At 44.7% G+C, this 20170-nt stretch overlaps 1 protein-coding gene across 1 annotated transcript in view; it reads left to right on the forward strand.

Moving 5' to 3' along the window:
• The first annotated feature begins 838 nt into the window (after positions 1 to 838).
• The window catches only part of LOC121535386 (serine/threonine-protein kinase OSR1), a 28072-nt gene continuing 8740 nt past the window's right edge, over positions 839 to 20170 (forward strand). The window contains exons 1-9 of the mRNA XM_045205946.1: positions 839 to 1053; positions 3067 to 3179; positions 4498 to 4606; positions 5535 to 5676; positions 6586 to 6641; positions 6880 to 6989; positions 7187 to 7288; positions 7671 to 7804; positions 10864 to 10912. Coding sequence (XP_045061881.1) covers positions 984 to 1053; positions 3067 to 3179; positions 4498 to 4606; positions 5535 to 5676; positions 6586 to 6641; positions 6880 to 6989; positions 7187 to 7288; positions 7671 to 7804; positions 10864 to 10912 — 885 coding nt within the window. The 5' untranslated portion in view covers positions 839 to 983. The remainder of the gene's footprint in view (positions 1054 to 3066; positions 3180 to 4497; positions 4607 to 5534; positions 5677 to 6585; positions 6642 to 6879; positions 6990 to 7186; positions 7289 to 7670; positions 7805 to 10863; positions 10913 to 20170) is intronic.

The following is a 20170-nucleotide window of genomic DNA, read 5'->3' on the forward strand; positions in this document are numbered from 1 at the left end:
TAGCTATGTTGACTAGGACTTTACTTTAGCTAATATGGGGACAACGATGTAGGCTGTGTGTAGCGGTTATGACATGGTTTGGCTTGGAAAGGTTTTTTCGCCTGGTCACATACAGCTGATGTGTTGTTCATTGAAGTCCACAAACCAAGGGAAAATGTGAGAGGAGGAGAGTGCATAGAGGCTAGAATGAATACAACGTGGCTGCTATGAAAGTGAACTCTGTTTATGCGTGATCAGGGGTGTATTCATTCTGCCCATTCTGTTGAAAAACGTTTCTTAAACGGAAGCAAACGAAACAGAGAGAAAAATACCTGAATTTGTCCAGTATAAACTCTCGTTTGCAACTGTTGGACTAATGATTACACCCTAGATAAGCTAGATGCAGGCAATAGTGTGCAAGGTGGTATTGAATGTGTCACTGTCTGTCATCTCACATTTTTCTCTCGACCTGTGTGCACCTACGTTGCAAACTTTCATTCATAGGCTAGGTTGTAGCAACCTCATGATGGGTATAGGGAAATGTCGAGTATCATGTAGTAGCCTAAACCTATCGATGTTACATTGAATTAGGTGAATGGAAAATGAATGACAGTCATCCAACATGCTGTAATATAAATAAGGCCATGCTCATGAAAAAAAATTATATGTCCAACCTCATCATGAACTTCACTGACCGCCACTGATATGGATTCTTCAATTACATTGAACTGATTTTAAGACGTGCTGTTCCTTCTTTTTACGTAGTGTATTTCTGTATCGTTTTAGTGCCACACTCAAGATGGCGGCTTTTTCATTCCAATTTTGGCTACGCAAAGGACGTGAGGCGCCTCGCAATTGTCAAAGTTGTGTTGACAGTAGTAGCAGCAGAAACTGGCAGGGCGAGGTAGCTAACATCACGAGCCGAATGGAGTAATTATCGCGTTACATTTCAAGAAAACCGACCCACCACATTCCTTATAACATTGTTAACCTCCAACGAAGCCATGGCAGAGGACTCGAGTGCTCAAACTTGGTCTATCAACAAGGACGACTATGTACTCAACGAGGTGATTGGTGAGTATGTCGCTAGCATGCTAACCTCTTAGCTAGGTTTCTCGCAAGACAGCTAGCTAGCTAACGTTAGTTCACTAACTTATAGCTGGTTAGCTAACGTTAAACCTAGCTACAGCTAACCAATCTTACTTTTGACAGCTAACTAAGCTATTGAAGTAACGTTAGAAATAGCTAGCTAGGCCAAGCATATGTTTCTCAGTTGTCGTTCATAGGTTGATAGCTAGCTAATTAGCTATCTAGTTAGCTAACGTTAGCTATTTTCCAGACGCTAACTTGAATAACTAGCCTAGTAGCTAACGTTAGCTACAGTAGCTAGCTAGCTAGCTAAATCGGGCAGCATAGTTGCTTAAGGGTGAAGTATGGAGGTGGGTGGTGCCTTACTTCGCTGAAAGAGAAGGCATGATGGGGCTTAGTGAGTCACTCATACCTTGTGGTAGCAAGGAGTTGGTATTAGTCAGGCTTTTCTTTTTGTGATATTGACCGGGTTATGTTTGTTATTCTTTCTGTACAATGCATAAGACATGTAGCTAGCTATATGCGTGATATAGTTAGTTGAAGTTTGAGACCTCAGACTTGATACAGATAAAGTGTCTTAAAGGCCAAATGTATCTCACTAGCTAATGACTTTTGATACAAATGGCAAAGATATGTCAAAGATCCTTCCAACAAAGGATATTTCTTTGTAGTAAATACAGGAAAATAGTAGTTCCTTGTTGTAGTTGTCTGGTATCTTGCCAAGTACCTCAACTCCTCCAAGAGTTATCTGCATACTAGAGTTTTTTAAAATGAACCTTCGACTCCTTCAGGTCATTGCCTCGCATACTTCAAAAATTTACATTCTTAAACCCTTACGGTGTACCTATGTTTGCCCTCTGTTGTTGCATGCCTTTCCTTGTTTGCTGAAATTAATGCTTTTTAATCAAACGTGAATCAAATACAGCCACCGACTGTTTCCTTGTTGAGATTCAATTGGCCCATTCGTACTGATGTGCCATCTTATTTTGTCTTCCTCTTGGGTTGTTCCAGGGAGTGGTGCCACTGGCTTCCCTTTGGATGTGTGTTACATTGTAATTCTTCCCCCTTCGTTTCCTCTTCAGGGAGTGGTGCCACTGGCTTCCCTTTGGATGTGTGTTACATTGTAAATCTTCCCCCTTTGTTTCCTCTTCAGGGTGTGGTGCCATTTGCTTCCCTTTGGATCAAATCAAATTGTATTTGTCACATGTGCCGAATACAACAGGTGCAGACCTTTACAGTGAAATGCTTCCTTCCAAGCCCCTTAACCAACAATGCAGTTCTAAGAAAAATATGTGTTAAGTAAAAAATAGATGAATAAAAAATGATGAAAGAGCAGCAGTAAAATAACAGTAGCGAAGCTATATACAGGGGGCACCGGTACAGAGTCAATGTGCAGTGGCACAGGTTAGTTGAGGTAATATGTACATGTAGGTAGAGTTAAAATGACTATGCATAGATGATGAACAGAGAGTAGCAGCAGCGTTAAAGAGGGGGTGGGGGCGACGACAATGCAAATGGTCCAGGTAGCCATTTGATTAGCTGTTCAGGAGTCTTATGGCTTGGGGGTAGAAGCTGTTAAAAAGCCTTTTGGACCTAGACTTGGCGCTCCGGTACCACTTGCCGTGCGGTAGCAGAGAGAACAGTCTATTACTAGGGTGGCTGTCTTTGACCATATTTAGGGCCTTCCTCTGACACCGCCTGGTATAGAGGTCCTGGATGGCAGGGAGCTTGGCCCCAGTGATGTACTGGGCTGTACGCACTACCCTCTGTAGCGCCTTGTGGGCGGAGGCCGAGCAGTTGCTATACCAGTCAGTGATGCAACCAGTCAGGATGCTCTCGATGGTGCAGCTTTATCACTTTTTGAGGATCTGAGGACCCATGCCAAATCTTTTCGGTCTCCTGAGGGGGAATAGGCTTTGTCGTGCCCTCTTCACGACTGTCTTGGTGTGTTTAGATGTGTGTTACATTGTAATTGTTCCCCCTTCGTTTCCTCTTCAGGGAGTGGTGCCACGGCCGTGGTGCAGGCGGCCTACTGTGAGCCCAGGAAGGAGAGGGTGGCCATTAAACGCATTAACCTGGAGAAGTGTCAGACCAGCATGGACGAGCTCCTGGTAACCCACCCACATGTTCAGAGCACAATTTATTTCAGGAGTTGACAGTATAGCAATCAATACTATCTAATCAATACTAGCTAATCATTTGACATAAAGCCAATTATGGCCTCTGGTAAAGCTTAGCTGTAAAGGCGGAGCTGGGAACGATGAGAGTACAGCAGCAGGAACACACACACACACACACACACACACACACACACACACACACACACACAACCATGTACACACACACAACCACGTACACACACACAACCACGTACACACACACAACCACGTACACACACACACAACCACGTACACACACACACAACCACGTACACACACACACAACCACGTACACACACACACAACCACGTACACACACACACAACCACGTACACACACACACAACCACGTACACACACACACAACCACGTACACACACACACAACCACGTACACACACACACACAACCACGTACACACACACAACCACGTACACACACACACACAACCACGTACACACACACACACAACCACGTACACACACACACAACCACGTACACACACACACACAACCACGTACACACACACACACAACCACGTACACACACACACACCACACACACACACACAACCACACAACCATGTACACACACACAACCACGTACACACACACAACCACGTACACACAGGCTGTCAGTGTAAATCAGACAAGCTCAGGCCAGCAGCTGGACAGATACCAACACAGTGTTTTCAGCCCTTATTGCATAACATTCAGTAGGCCCTGTCTTGGCAACTCAATCAAGCCTCTCTTGGAGACACGGCCGGTAGCGACATAGAAATAGAATTACTAGAACGGGAAAAAAGCCACAGTGATTTGGACTGCACCCATCGTGGCACATTGACTTGAATGTGTGTGTCCTAGTAATTCTATTTCTACGGTAGTGACATAACCCAGGTCACTCCTCGCTCATTCTTCCCTATTGGGGGGCCTGCTCTGCTCTGTCATGTGCTCAGTCGGGTTGAGAACAAGCAGAGGAAGCAGAACAGCTGTGGCGATTTAGCCTTCCTCTAGACACTGATACCCAATCATCAAATCAACCCCTAAACTCTTGTGTGGATCTGGCTATGATTGGATAAATATAAGCAATACGAAGAGAGTTTCCCCCCCTAGCCTGTCAAAATGGAAATACATTACTGCATTGTTGGAGAGTCGAGACCTGTACAATTCTTTCAGATCTGCTGTCTAGACTCAAAACGCTTTACTGTACGATGTGCTGAGCCATTGGAAGCTCATTCGTTCTGTTTTCTCTCTCTCCCCCGTCTCCTTGCAGAAAGAGATCCAGGCCATGTCCCAGTGCCACCACCCCAACATTGTGTCCTACTACACGTCTTTTGTAGTGAAGGACGAGCTGTGGCTGGTGATGCGGCTCCTCAGTGGTGGTAAAGTATTGCTTTAGGGACTGTAACCAGGCAGGGAAGCAGAGGAGGATAAATACCACTTATGTAGCTCTTTAGTTGGTGGTGGCCCACCTTTGTATAAACATTGCATAAACATTGCTAGGGGAAACACTGCGGCCTGCTTAACAATACTATAACGGGTGGGTTGTTGGTTTTGCTCCAGCCCTACTGTAATCACCTGATTCAACAAATCAGAGAGCAGGGCTGGAGCAAAACCCTGCATGACCCGGTAGCTCTCCAGGAGGTGGTTGTCCACCCCTGTTCCTGCCCTCCAGCTGTTATAGCAGGGCTGAAGCAAAACCCTGCACACCTAGTAGCTCTCTAGGAGGATGGTTAGCTTGGTTCATCTCCATCCCAGCTGCCTGACTACCAGACACTATAGGCCCCCTTTCTGGATGAAGCAGGGCCCTGAGCAGCAGCTTCTCTCCAGCTGTGGCCTTGGCTCTCCGCCTGCTACGGTACTGTCCATCCTCCTGGCATGCAGTAACACTGTCAAGAGATAGAGGGATTAGGGTTCTCAGCTATCACACACGTTTCATTACAAGCCAAGGTAAAAACACAGCAGTAATAAAGATCAGAGCCCTAGTTCAAACACCGCTCTATCGCTGCAACAAACAAAAACAATGTCACTTCCCCTTTGGAAGAGCGAGTATAGAGTGCCGTCTGAAACCATTCAAGGCATTCTTCAGCTAACTAATAGTAACCTGGTCCTTTTGTTACTCACTCTATCTCCCCCTCCTCTTTCTCCGTGCTTTCTCTCTCTGTCTCTGTCTCTCTGTGTCTCTCTCTGTCTCTCTGTCTCTCTCTCTCGCTCTCTCTCGCTCTCTCTCTCTCGCTCTCGCTCTGTCTCTCTCTCTCTGTCTCTCTCTCTCTCTGTCTCTCTCTCTCTCTCTGTCTCTCTCTCTCTCAGGCTCAGTACTGGACATCATTAAACACATCATATCTCGTGGGGAGCATAAGTCTGGGGTGCTGGATGAGTCGTCCATAGCCACCATCCTCAAAGAGGTCCTAGAAGGACTAGAGTATCTGCATAGGAACGGACAGATCCACAGGTCAGGGCACATCCTTGTTTTCAACTAGAAATATTTAGAACGGACAGATCCACAGGTCAGGACACATCCTTGTTTTCAACTAGAAATATTTAGAACGGACAGATCCACAGGTCAGGACACATCCTTGTTTTCAACTGAAATTCAACTTGAAATATTTAGCGTTGATTTTTACCTCTTTTTTTTTTCTCACTGACCACAGTCACATTATAGGTGTACATTGAGGATGTTGTCAGATTCAACAGCCAGTCAAAGAAATTGGCGCACTTCCCTGTTTTTATTGTTAACTCCATCATTCATTATTTCATTCATTCATTTATGAACCAAACTACTAGCTCCAATTTGAAATGGCAAAGCCACATTCGGTAAAGTCACATTCTTCGGGTTCGTGAGCTTTCACATTGTCCCATATTTATCAATATTTCATAGAGGGCTTTATGCATTGTTAAAGAGGTTTGTTTTATGTAACAGCTTTTCTCCCCAGGTAACACTACATATGAAACACTACAGTATCGCACATCTAAAAACAGGCCACAGACACACAGAATATTGACTACTCTTTTAGTAGTATGCGCTGAACCAGCATGTTTGGCTCAGATTCACAATAGTTAAGTCCTGATAAGTAAAAGGGCTTGGGTCGTCGAGACGGTGTGCACTAAACTGGATGGCACTTATCGTGAGCTAATAAAAAGAGCTGACGGTTTACAGCTAAAACAGGCCACACAGACTGGATAATGACTCCTCTTTAGTAGTATGACCAACATGTCTGTGTAGTAACTAGGCCTCTACTATAGAAACCTTGATATAGACGAGGCCACTGCTTATCATTCCCCGGCATTTACGTGTAGTTTAGTTTCATTTACAGGTGACTCCTGATAAATACTGGTTCGTCTGGCTTCTGCTGTTTCACAGGGATCTAAAGGCTGGAAATATTCTTCTTGGTGACGATGGCTCCGTGCAAATCGCAGGTATGGTCACATGTCCCAAGACCTTAACTCCCCACTTCTAATCGATTTTATGCTGTCGAATGAATTAATGAATGAATGAATGCCAAAAACGTGCACCCCTTGGGGTCCCGAGGATCGAGTTTGGGAAACGCTGCTTTATGGCATTCATTCCTCTGGAACAAGTCCATTGGTTATATCCGTCTGTCTGATCTTTCTCTCTCACTCACCACTCTTCACCTCTCGTGTCTGTCTGTCCCAGACTTTGGTGTGAGTGCCTTCTTAGCGGCGGGAGGAGACATGACCAGGACTAAGGTCAGGAAGACGTTTGTTGGGACGCCATGTTGGATGGCCCCAGAGGTCATGGAGCAGGTGGGGGGCTATTCTCTCTCTCTCGCTCTCTCTCTCTTTGTCTCTTTGTCTCTCTCTCTCTTTGTCTCTCTCTCTCTCTTTGTCTCGCTCTCTCTCTCGCTCGCTCTCGCTCTCGCTCTCTCTCTCTTTGTCTGTCTCTCTCTTTGTTTCTCTCTCTCTCTAAAAATATCTTACCATTATCCTTCATGTCTCCTCAGGTCCGAGGTTATGACTACAAAGCAGATATCTGGAGTTTTGGGATCACAGCCATTGAGCTGGCTACAGGCGCTGCTCCATACCACAAATATCCACCCATGAAGGTCATTTCTACTTTTTACTTGGAGAGATGGAAGGGGTGTGATCTTTGACTTCCTGAAAAGCAGTTGCTAAGGAGACTATCCTGGCTAAATATGTAGGAATTAAATTCAATTGTCAGCCGATGGTGTCTAACATGTTGTGTGTGTGTGTGTGTGTAATGACCTGGTAGTAACCTGATGGTGTGTGTGTGTGTGTGTGTGTGTGTGTGTGTGTGTGTGTGTGTGTGTGTGTGTGTGTGTGTGTGTGTGTGTGTGTGTGTGTAATGACCTGGTAGTAACCTGATGGTGTGTGTGTGTGTAATGACCTGGTAGTAACCTGATGGTGTGTGTGTGTGTGTGTGTGTAATGACCTGGTAGTAACCTGATGGTGTGTGTGTATCTGTAGGTGCTGATGCTAACCCTGCAGAATGACCCTCCCTGCTTGGAGACCGGCATCCAGGACAAGGAGATGGTGAAGAAGTACGGGAAGTCCTTCAGGAAAATGATCTCTCTATGTCTGCAGAAGGAGCCTGAGAAAAGGTGACTATCCCAAACGCTCATATTTTATCCCATTTTAACAGACGTTTTTAATCCAAAGTTACTTGCAGTACGCAGGGCTCGTACAGTCATGAAAATCCTGGAAAAGTCATGGAATTTTTAAATGGTGTTTTCCATGCCTGGAAAAGTTTTGGAAAATAATCAAATCTGAAAAGTCGCCGAAATTAATTTCATAATTTCTGTTAATGTAATTTATTTAGGAATAGTTAATAATAAAAATCAACACATCAGCTAGGATTGGAATGACACTTCACCTGCATGTATGCGAGACGAGTGGGCCGTTTCCCAAGGAGAGACAGACTGTAGGCCGTTTCCCAAGGAGAGACAGACAGTAGGCCGTTTCCCAAGGAGAGACAGACAGTAGGCCGTTTCCCAAGGAGAGACAGACAGTAGGCCGTTTCCCAAGGAGAGACAGACAGTAGGCCGTTTCCCAAGGAGAGACAGACAGTAGGCCGTTTCCCAAGGAGAGACAGACAGTAGGCCGTTTCCCAAGGAGAGACAGACAGTAGGCTGTTTCCCAAGGAGAGACCGACAGTAGGCCGTTTCCCAAGGAGAGACGGACAGTAGGCCGTTTCCCAAGGAGAGACAGACAGTAGGCTGTTTCCCAAGGAGAGACAGACAGTAGGCCGTTTCCCAAGGAGAGACAGACAGTAGGCCATTACAGCAGGTAGGCCTATCCTATAAACTATGATAGAGCAGACTGACTAGGAAGCCAAGTCAAAACATATCTTCTACCCTCTAGTTAACTGTTTAGCTGTTGTTAGCATGTAGTCATGTTTTCGTCATGTCCCAAAAAACTTTCCACCAACACTCGCGAATAAGCCCATACAAAGTTGATTAACCTTTGTGAACGATTCATGATTCTTTTATTTTTTATTTTTTTGGGACGAAACAAACTATAAACTTCGACATTGTATTTGTTGGGATTCGGTTCAATTGCGATGAATCGAATCATGTGAATCAAAATAATAACTTGTGAATTGTGAAGAGTAAATTTAGGAAAAAATGTTAGACGTCGCCTTTCTTTTGGATTATGTGGCTTCAACTTGTTTTGTACAGTACATTTACATTTAAGTCATTTAGCAGACGCTCTTACCCAGTTGCAGTAATCCAGACGGGAGATGACAAGTGCCTGGATTAGGACCTGTGCCGCTTCCAGTTGATTTAGGCGTTTTAATTATGGGACATTCAACTCAATAGATGCTAGTCAGCCCGCGAAGTAAACACTTCTAAAGGTAGCTCAGATAGAAATATGACTAAACTAGAAAAGGTACATTTCCTGAAGTAAATTTGTGGGCTTGTTTCAGCTGAATAAAAAGATTTGTAGCCTGCCATAGCCACTTGATCTTTGATACAGTGCATTCGGAAAGTATTCAGACCCCTTCTCTTTTTCTACATTTTGTTACGTTGCAACTTTATTCTACAATGGATTAAATGTTTTTCCTCATCAATCTACACAATTCCCCATAATGACAAAGCGAAAACAGGTTTTTAGAAATGTTTGCAAATGTACAAAAAATATAAAACAGAAAAACCTTATTTACATAAGTATTCTTTGCTATGAGACTCGAAATTGAGCTCAGGTGCATCCTGTTTCCATTGATCATCCTTGAGATGTTTCTACAGCTTGATTGGAGTCCACCTGTGGTAAATTCAATTGATTGGACATGATTTGGAAAGGCACACACCTGTCTATTTAAGGTCCAACAGTTGACAGTGCATGTCAGAGCAAAAACCAAGCCATGAGGTCGAAGGAATTGTCCGTAGAGCTCCGAGACAGGATTGTGTCGAGGCACAGATCTGGGGAAGGGTACCCAAAAATGTCTGCAGCATTGAAGGTCCCCAAGAACACAGTGACCTCCATCATTCTTAAATGGAAGAAGTTTGGGACCACCAAGACTCATCCTAGAGCTGGCCGCCTGGCCAAACTGAGCAATCGGGGGAGAAGGGCCTTGGTCAGGGAGGTGACCAAGAACCCGATGCTCACTCTGACAGAGCTCCAGAGTTCCTCTGTGGAGATGGGAGAACCTTCCAGAAGGACAACCATCTCTGCAGCACTCCACCAATCAGGCCTTTATGGTAGAGTGGCCAGACGGAAGCCATTCCTCAGTAAAAGGCACATGACAGCCCGCTTGGAGTTTGCCAAAAGGCACCTAAAGGACTCTCAGATCATGACAAACAAGATTGAACTCTTTGGCCTGTATGCCAAGCGTCATGTCTGGAGGAAACCTGGCACCGTCCTACGGTCTAACCAACTCAGTCACAAAGGACCACTGACTGTAATTGAAGTGGGAGGGGTGTAGTACAGGGGTTATTCCTGGAGAGCTTTCCCCATTTAGGCTTTTGCTCCAACCCTAATCTAACCAAATGTGATTCTACTAATCAGATATGTTACAACAGGGTCGGTGGCTCCTAGTATTTAGTAAACTAATTCCACCTTGACACCATTTCTCCAAGTTAGCGTTGTCCTTTGTGTGGTGCACCAATTACATTTACATTATTAAATATATTTTTTTATATATATAATTTTCTACCAAAAAGAAGATTGGGTAAATAATAAACTGTCATCTTATTCTGGGTCTCGACCGTTCTCAGTCCCATTTTCTATCTGAGTGGATTCTCTTTCCTAGTCTGATTTCCTGCCGTGATGTGTTCTAATGTCCTGTAGTGGTAAAGCATGTTGTGTCGTTGTCTAATGTCCTGTGGTGGTAAAGCATGTTGTGTCGTTGTCTAATGTCCTGTAGTGGTAAAGCATGTTGTGTCGTTGTCTAATGTCCTGTAGTGGTAAAGCATGTTGTGTCGTTGTCTAATGTCCTGTAGTGGTAAAGCATGTTGTGTCGTTGTCTAATGTCCTGTAGTGGTAAAGCATGTTGTGTCGTTGTCTAATGTCCTGTAGTGGTAAAGCATGTTGTGTCGTTGTCTAATGTCCTGTAGTGGTAAAGCATGTTGTGTCGTTGTCTAATGTCCTGTAGTGGTAAAGCATGTTGTGTCGTTGTCTAATGTCCTGTAGTGGTAAAGCATGTTGTGTCGTTGTCTTTCAGACCAACTGCTGCTGAGCTGCTAAAACATAAATTCTTCACGAAAGCAAAGGTAAAGCCCATGTGTGTGTATGTATGTATGTATGTATATACAGTGGGGGGGAAAAGTATTTAGTCAGCCACCAATTGTCCAAGTTCTCCCACTTAAAAAGATGAGAGAGGCCTGTAATTTTCATCATAGGTACACGTCAACTATGACAGACAAAATGAGAAGAAAAAAAATTCAGAAAATCACATTGTAGGATTTTTAATGAATTTATTTGCAAATGATGGTGGAAAATAAGTATTTGGTCAATAACAAAAGTTTCTCAATACTTTGTTATATACCCTTTGTTGGCAATGACACAGGTCAAACGTTTTTCTGTAAGTCTTCACAAGGTTTTCACACACTGTTGCTGGTATTTTGGCCCATTCCTCCATGCAGATCTCCTCTAGAGCAGTGATGTTTTGGGGCTGTCGCTGGGCAACACGGACTTTCAACTCCTTCCAAAGATTTTCTATGGGGTTGAGATCTGGAGACTGGCTAGGCCACTCCAGGACCTTGAAATGCTTCTTACGAAGCCACTCCTTCGTTGCCCGGGCGGTGTGTTTGGGATCATTGTCATGCTGAAAGACCCAGCCACGTTTCATCTTCAATGCCCTTGCTGATGGAAGGAGGTTTTCACTCAAAATCTCACGATACATGGCCCCATTCATTCTTTCCTTTACACGGATCAGTCGTCCTGGTCCCTTTGCAGAAAAACAGCCCCAAAGCATGATGTTTCCACCCCCATGCCTCACAGTAGGTATGGTGTTCTTTGGATGCAACTCAGCATTCTTTGTCCTCCAAACACGACCGAGTTGAGTTTTTACCAAAAAGTTCTATTTTGGTTTCATCTGACCATATGACATTCTCCCAATCCTCTTCTGGATCATCCAAATGCACTCTAGCAAACTTCAGACGGGCCTGGACATGTACTGGCTTAAGCAGGGGGACACGTCTGGCACTGCAGGATTTGAGTCCCTGGCGGCGTAGTGTGTTACTGATGGTAGGCTTTGTTACTTTGGTCCCAGCTCTCTGCAGGTCATTTGTTACGAACCCTGTGGCTCTAAACATCTAGGGTGGATGGACATGAGACCCGTAACATAAATTCATGTAAATTATAAGTGTGACATGGAATAGTGAGAACAAATAAGACACAACTACCAGGAACTACCGTCAAACACAAAGTGTTTATTTATGAACACACGGTAAGGGTTTGGGAAAAAGGGCTGAGCAGGACCCAAGAAATGAAACAATAGTGTAAAACCCCCTAAACTGATCTAGCCTGCCTAAAGAACCGCTAGGCTACTGCTACCATACAAAAATACAGTGGGTGGTCCGCTCCAGGTCTAACTGGTGTTTATAGACAGATTTCGTCCTACGGGTAATGTACGCCCAAGGGCATCTAGCTTAAACCCCCCCTTTCCCAAAAAAACACACAAAGCTACTAAACAGGGTAATCATCAACTAGCGAGTACACAACACACAGGACACCACCGTGTCCATACTCACATATGGCAAAAGTCTCTCTCTCTCAACAAACACAAGTCTGTTTTTTATAAAATGGGATGTGTGATTGAACAAACGAATAACAGGTGGTGCAATTAACAGGAATGTTCACTGATTGGTCCAATCAGCAGACACCTCAACGACCACCAATCAGGAACATACAGGACACCTGTGATTAGGGCAGAAAGAGTAGGAACACACAAAAACACAGGATACCTGTATCCGTAACACTCCCACCCTTAAAAGAGCAAACCAAAATGGTTTGCGACACACGTACTATCACAACACCCAAATTCACAAATCATCCTATCGGGATAACAAAAAAAACCTAGATCATTACACACGAGACAAAGCATCTGCCAACACATTATCTAACCCCTTTTTGTGGCGGATCTCCAAATTATAATTTTGCACGACAAGTGCCCAACGCATAAGGCGTTGGTTCTGGTTGTACATCCGGTGGAGAAAAACTAAGGGGTTATGGTCAGTATACACTACCACTGGTAATGCACTGGAACCAACATAAACTTCAAAGTACTGCAGAGCTAACAACAAAGCTAGAGCTTCTTGTTCAATGGTGGAATAGTTTGTCTGACATTTGTTAAATTTCCGTGAAAAATAACAGACAGGATGGTCCACTCCACTCTGGTCTTGCTGCAGTAGAACAGCACCAGCACCTCTGGCACTTGCATCTACCTCCAGTTTAAACGGCCGCTCAAAATCTGGCGCAGCAAGAACAGGAGTACTACACAAGAGTGCTTTAGCAGTGTTGAAAGCAGTACAACAATCTTCAGACCATACAAATTTTCTCGCCGGACTGAGCAAATCCGTTAATGGAGCAACTACCGCAGAGAAATTTTTACAGAAACTACGGTAGTAGCCAACCATCCCTAAAAAACGGCGTAGCTCTCTTCTGGTGGTAGGTGCGGGAAATGCGTTTATAGCTGAGACCTTAGCATCTACAGGGCGCACCTGACCATGGCCGACCTGTTTACCAAGATAAGTAACAGTAGCCTTCCCAAACTCGCACTTTGCTAAGTTCAGGGTTAGAGAAGCGGTTGCTAGACGTTCACACACTACCCTTAGAGTGTTAACATGATCAGACCACTCAGTTGAATAAATGACCAGATCATCAAGGTAAGCACTACAATTAGGAACTCCAGCCAATACTGTGTTAACCAGGCGTTGGAAAGTGGCTGGTGCGTTCCGCATCCCAAATGCCATGACAGCATATTGTAGGAAGTGATCTGGGGTCACAAATGCAGAGATGTCGGAGGCCCGTGGGGTTAACGGCACCTGCCAGTAACCTTTAGAAGATCTAATTTGGTTACATAGGTAGCAGCACCAACAGTATCAATACAGTCATCCAGTCTGGGTAACGGGAACGAGTCGGGCACTGTGACAGCATTGACTTTCCGATAGTCCGTACATAATCTGGATGTCCCATCAGGTTTAGGAACCAGAATGCACGGAGAACTCCAAGGACTTGAACTTGGCATAGCCAGGTTATTCTCCAGCAAATAACCGACCTCACCCCTCATTATCTTTCTCTTAGCGACGTTGACACGATACGGATGTTGCTTGATAGGTGCAGCGTTTCCAACATTAATGTCATGTTCTAACACATTTGTACATGTAGGAACATCATTAAAAAGACATGGAAAGCTGTGTAATAGTCTCACAATATCATCTGCCTGTCTGTCCGTTAAATGAATCAGGCTTGACGGGAGAGACAGCAGCATCTCTGAATTGGGCAATCTAGCACACTGCTGCTGAGTATTGCGCAACTCCAAACCATCTCCGTCCACATCATTAACATGACCTCCCACTACAGCCGTAGCAGCAACAGAGACAGCCGACTCGGCCAGTTTCTCTGGACTGTCTACCTGAGTAACGGGTCTGTTGTGGTATGTCTTCAACATGTTAACGTGGCACACACGAGATTGGCGTTTTCTATCAGGAGTCTGTATCACATAGTCAGTTTCAGTTAGTTTCTTTTCAATGACATAAGGACCAGCGAAACGTGCTGACAATGACGCTCCTGGCACAGGCAACAACACAAGAACTCGGTCACCTGGCTGCAGTGAACGAGAAACAGCCTGTGTGTCATAGTGTCGTTTCATCCGTTTCTGTGAGGAAGACAGCGCTTCCTTTGCTAGAGCACAGGCAGCATGTAGGCGCTCACGAAAGCGACTAACGTAGTCCAACACATTTTCTTTCACACACAACTCTTGTGACAAAAACTGATCCTTAAGGACTTTCATAGGTCCTCTCATGGTGTGTCCAAACACCAGTTCAGCTGGGCTGAACCCTAGGGATTCCTGTACTGTCTCACGGACAGCAAACAACACTAGAGGAACTCCCTCATCCCAATCTTTCTCAGATTCCAAACAATATTTACGGAGCATAGACTTCAGGGTCTGATGCCAACGTTCAAGCGCACCCTGAGACTCTGGGTGATATGCGCTTGACACACGGTGTGTAACTGACAAGGATTTTAACACTTGTTTGAAAAGTTTAGAAAGGAAATTGCGTACCCTGATCAGTTTGTATCACCTTAGGTAATCCAAAAGTTGAGAAGAATTTGATCAACGCTTTACTCACCACCGGAGCAGTAATCCTTCGCAGAGGAATGGCCTCTGGGTACCTGGTGGCCACACACATAATTGTCAACATAAACTGGTTACCAGATTTTGTTTTTGGTAATGGTCCAACACAATCAACCATCACATGTTCGAATGGTTCACCTATGGCCGGTATGGGACAAAGAGGCGCGGGGAAATAACCTGGTTCGGTTTCCCAACTACTTGACAGGTGTGGCAAGTCCGACAGAACTGAGCCACATCTTGTTTTAAACCAGGCCAAAAGAAATGTCGCAAAACACGATCATAAGTCTTGGTGACTCCCAGATGTCCGGACCACTGGTGATCATGAGCGAGGGATAAAACATTTTGTCGAAAGGCTGTAGGAATCACTATTTGGTAAACAGCATTCCAATCTCCGCCAGCGTCAACATGGGATGTCCATTTACGCATGAGGAGATTACCATCAATGAAGTATGCCATGTTTTTCTTCTTTAGCTCGTCCTCTGAGACAACACTAGAAAAACATTTAGCCAGACTAATGTCAACCTGTTGGTTAGCGATCAGCTGCTCACGAGTAACTGGTAACTGTATTGCTTCAGCAACAAGTTCCACATCCTTCTTCCTTTCTCTGGGCTGTTGGTCAGACTGCACCAGCTTACCAGAGGTAGCACTCAAACTATCCTCTGGGTCACACTCTCTGAATAGAATCGTGTCTGACAAATCTACCACTTCACCCACTTGTCGTGCTTGAGCACGTGTGACAGCACAAGCGGGGAACACATCTGGATAACCCTGTGCCAGCTCCTCGGAGAGAGACTGGTCACTTTTATCCAATACCTCCAATATGGGTATTACCTTTCCTCCGGCAATATCGTTGCCCATTATAAATGTCACACCTTTTACTGGCAACATAGGACGTACGCCCACTCTGAACAATCCACTGACTAACTCAGAGTGTACGTTCACAAAGTGCAATGGCACTGGGACGAAACCCATTTCAATTCCTTGTACTAACACACTGGAACCACAATATGTATTACTGGACAAGGGCAACACATCAGCTAGTATGAACGACTGCGCCGCACCAGTATCTCTGAGGATTCTAACTGGACGCTGAGACGCTTCGTCATCTGATATAGAAACAAACCCCTCAAAAATGAACGGTTCATAACTGTGATCTGGGACAGGGACTTTCAAACCACATTCACTATGAGGCTTCTGTCTTGATTCCGGCCCTACAACCGTACTGAATCAGCCCAACACCCGTTGGCGGCCTGGCGTGCTGAGGCATCCCCGGCTTGCGTTTAAGCAAAAGCAATCACTAACCAAATGTCCCACCTTATGACAATAGAAACAGTGACGCACATCTTTTGGGCGCGCTGGATGTACTGCTGGTCGACTAGGACTAAAAGTTAGCAACTCCGCAGCCCTGCTCTCCGTACGAGCCGAAAACACGCTCTTATGCGTCAACACAAACTTCGTCTGCCAATACAGACGCTTCCGACAGTGAGGATACTTTCTGTTCGTTCAGATAAACTACAATGCGTTCCGGTAAACAATTTTTAAACTCTTCTAACAAGATTAACTCCCGTAGAGAGTTAAAATCAGTTACTTTACTAGCACTGTGCCATTTGTCAAACAGATTTCCTTTGTCTCTAGCAAACTCCACATAAGTCTGAGTAGGAGACTTTTTATGAGACCTAAATCTCTGTCGATATGCCTCAGGAACAAGCTCATAGGCACGAAGAACAGTAGCTTTGACCACTTCATAATTCAAACTGTCTTCAAGAGGTAGCGCTGCCAGAACCTCTTGGGCTTTACCTGTTAGTTTACACTGAAGTAATAGGCACCATACCTCTTCGGGCCATTTCAATGCTACCGCTATACGTTCAAACACACTGAAATAGGAATCAACCTCTGACTCCCTGAACACAGGTACCAAGGTGATCTGTCTACTAATATCAAATGTAGCAGACGACACCGCTGGTGAGGCTGGCTCACTAGCAGGCATAGTATGAGCAGAGACTAACCTCGCTGTTTCTGCCTCTAGTTCCATTTTACGCATCTCCAGTTCCATCTTACGCGTCTCCAGTTCTTGATCAAGCCTACGCGTCTCCAGTTCCATCTTACGCGTCTCCTGTTCTGCCTCTAGCTTACGCGTCTCCTGTTCTGCCTCTAGCTTACGCGTCTCCTGTTCTGCCTCTAGCTTACGCGTCTCCTGTTCTGCCTCTAGCTTACGCGTCTCCTGTTCTATCTTACGCGTCTCCTGTTCTGCCTCTAGTTCCATTTACGCATCTCCAGCTTGTCTTGCCTGATTTGTGCCCGCTCTTCCGCCTCTATTTGGAGCCGTGTCGAGCGGACATCCATCCTGGCATCACTGTCAGTCAGTGGGGAGAGTGGGTCATAACGGGCAATGTGGCTGGAGCCTTAGCCTCGTCCTCAGACACTGATGGGCTTACAGGAACAGCAACCACATCCCCTACAGGAGCAGCAGACTCAGGCGGCGGTAACTCAAGCACTCGCTCGTTTAACAATATCGCTAACACTACTTCCCTAACTTCTGCTTTCACTAAACCCCTCGGTATGGGTACAGAAAAGTGGTCAGCCAAAGCCTGTAGATCCACTCTACGGCAATTATCAAAAACCTCCCACGTAGGGTTTTCCAAAAATGCCTCCAACTCAAAAGTAGCCATCCTACTAGCAACACAAGCCGTCGACTACTGAACACACAAAAAAAACAGGTAGTTACAGCTGCTAAGCTCAACACTGAACCAGACACTACTAATTTACATGAGTAGCATGGGATAGATAGGATCCCAGACGAGCCCCCACTTTATGTTACGAACCCCGTGGCTCTAAACATCTAGGGTGGATGGACATGAGACCCGTAACATAAATTCATGTAAATTATAAGTGTGACATGGAATAGTGAGAACAAATAAGACACAACTACCAGGAACTACCGTCAAACACAAAGTGTTTATTTATGAACACACGGTAAGGGTTTGGGAAAAAGGGCTGAGCAGGACCCAAGAAATGAAACAATAGTGTAAAACCCCTAAACTGATCTAGCCTGCCTAAAGAACCGCTAGGCTACTGCTACCATACAAAAATACAGTGGGTGGTCCGCTCAGGTCTAACTGGTGTTTATAGACAGATTTCGTCCTACGGGTAATGTACGCCCAAGGGCATCTAGCTTAAACCCCCCCTTTCCCAAAAAACACACAAAGCTACTAAACAGGGTAATCATCAACTAGTGAGTACACAACACACAGGACACCACCGTGTCCATACTCACATATGGCAAAAAGTCTCTCTCTCTCAACAAACACAAGTCTGGTTTTTATAAAATGGGATGTGTGATTGAACAAACGAATAACAGGTGGTGCAATTAACAGGAATGTTCACTGATTGGTCCAATCAGCAGACACCTCAACGACCACCAATCAGGAACATACAGGACACCTGTGATTAGGGCAGAAAGAGTAGGAACACACAAAAACACAGGATACCTGTATCCGTAACATCATTCACTAGGTCCCCCCGTGAGGTTCTGGGATTTTTGCTCACTGTTCTTGTGATCATTTTGACCCCACGGGGTGAGATCTTGCGTGGAGCCCCAGATCGATGGAGATTATCAGTGGTCTTGTATGTCTTCCATTTCCTAATAATTGCTCCCACAGTTGATTTCTTCAAACCAAGCTGCTTACTTATTGCAGATTCAGTCTTCCCAGCCTGGTGCAGGTCTACAATTTTGTTTCTGGTGTCCTTTGACAGCTCTTTGGTCTTGGCCATAGTGGAGTTTGGAGTGTGACTATTTGAGGTTGTGGACAGGTGTCTTTTATACTGATAACAAGTTCAAACAGGTGCCATTAATACAGGTAACGAGTGGAGGACAGAGGAGCCTCTTAAAGAAGAAGTTACAGGTCTGTGAGAGCCAGAAATCTTGCTTGTTTGTAGGTGACCAAATACGTATTTTCCACCATAATTTGCAAATAAATTCATAAAACATTCTACAATGTGATTTTCTGGATTTTTTTTCCTCAATTTGTCTGTCATAGTTGACGTGTACCTATGATAAATTACAGGCCTCTCATCTTTTTAAGTGGGAGAACTTGCACAATTGGTGGCTGACTAAATACTTTTTTCCCCCACTGTATGTATGTGTGTATATATATATATATATATTATATATATATATATATATATATATATATATATATATATATATATATATACACACACACACACAGTGGGGAGAACAAGTATTAAATACACTGCCGATTTTCCAGGTTTTCCTACTTACAAAGCATGTAGAGGTCTGTAGTTTTTTATCATAGGTACACTTCAACTGTGAGAGACGGAATCTAAAACAAAAATTCAGAAAATCACATTGTATGATTTTTAAGTAATTAATTTGCATTTTATTGCATGACATAAGTATTTGATACATTAGAAAATCAGAACTTAATATTTGGTACAGAAACCTTTGTTTGTAATTACAGAGATCATACGTTTCCTGTAGGTCTTGACCAGGTTTGCACACACTGCAGCAGGGATTTTGGCCCACTCCTCCATACAGACCTTCTCCAGATCCTTCAGGTTTCGGGCCTGTCGCTGGGCAATACGGATTTTCAGCTCCCTCCAAAGATTTTCTATTGGGTTCAGGTCTGGAGACTGGCTAGGCCACTCCAGGACCTTGAGATGCTTCTTACGGAGCCACTCCTTAGTTGCCCTGGCTGTGTGTTTCGGATCTTTGTCATGCTGGAAGACCCAGCCACGTCCCATCTTCAATGCTCTTGCTGAGGGAAGGAGGTTGTTGGTCAAGATCTCGCGATACATGGCCCCATCCATCCTCCCCTCAATACGGTGCAGTCGTCCTGTCCCCTTTGCAAAAAAGCATCCCCAAAGAATGATGTTTCCACCTCCAGGCTTCACGGTTGGGATGGTGTTCTTGGGGTTGTACTCATCCTTCTTCTTCCTCCAAACACGGCGAGTGGAGTTTAGACCAAAAAGCTCTATTTTTGTCTCATCAGACCACATGACCTTCTCCCATTCCTCCTCTGGATCATCCAGATGGTCATTGGCAAACTTCAGACGGGCCTGGACATGCGCTGGCTTGAGCAGGGGGACCTTGTGTGCGCTGCAGGATTTTAATCCATGACGGCGTAGTGTGTTACCAATGGTTTTCTTT

Source organism: Coregonus clupeaformis, chromosome 21 (genome assembly GCF_020615455.1).
Source record: "Coregonus clupeaformis isolate EN_2021a chromosome 21, ASM2061545v1, whole genome shotgun sequence".
NCBI classification, from domain to species: domain Eukaryota; kingdom Metazoa; phylum Chordata; class Actinopteri; order Salmoniformes; family Salmonidae; genus Coregonus; species Coregonus clupeaformis.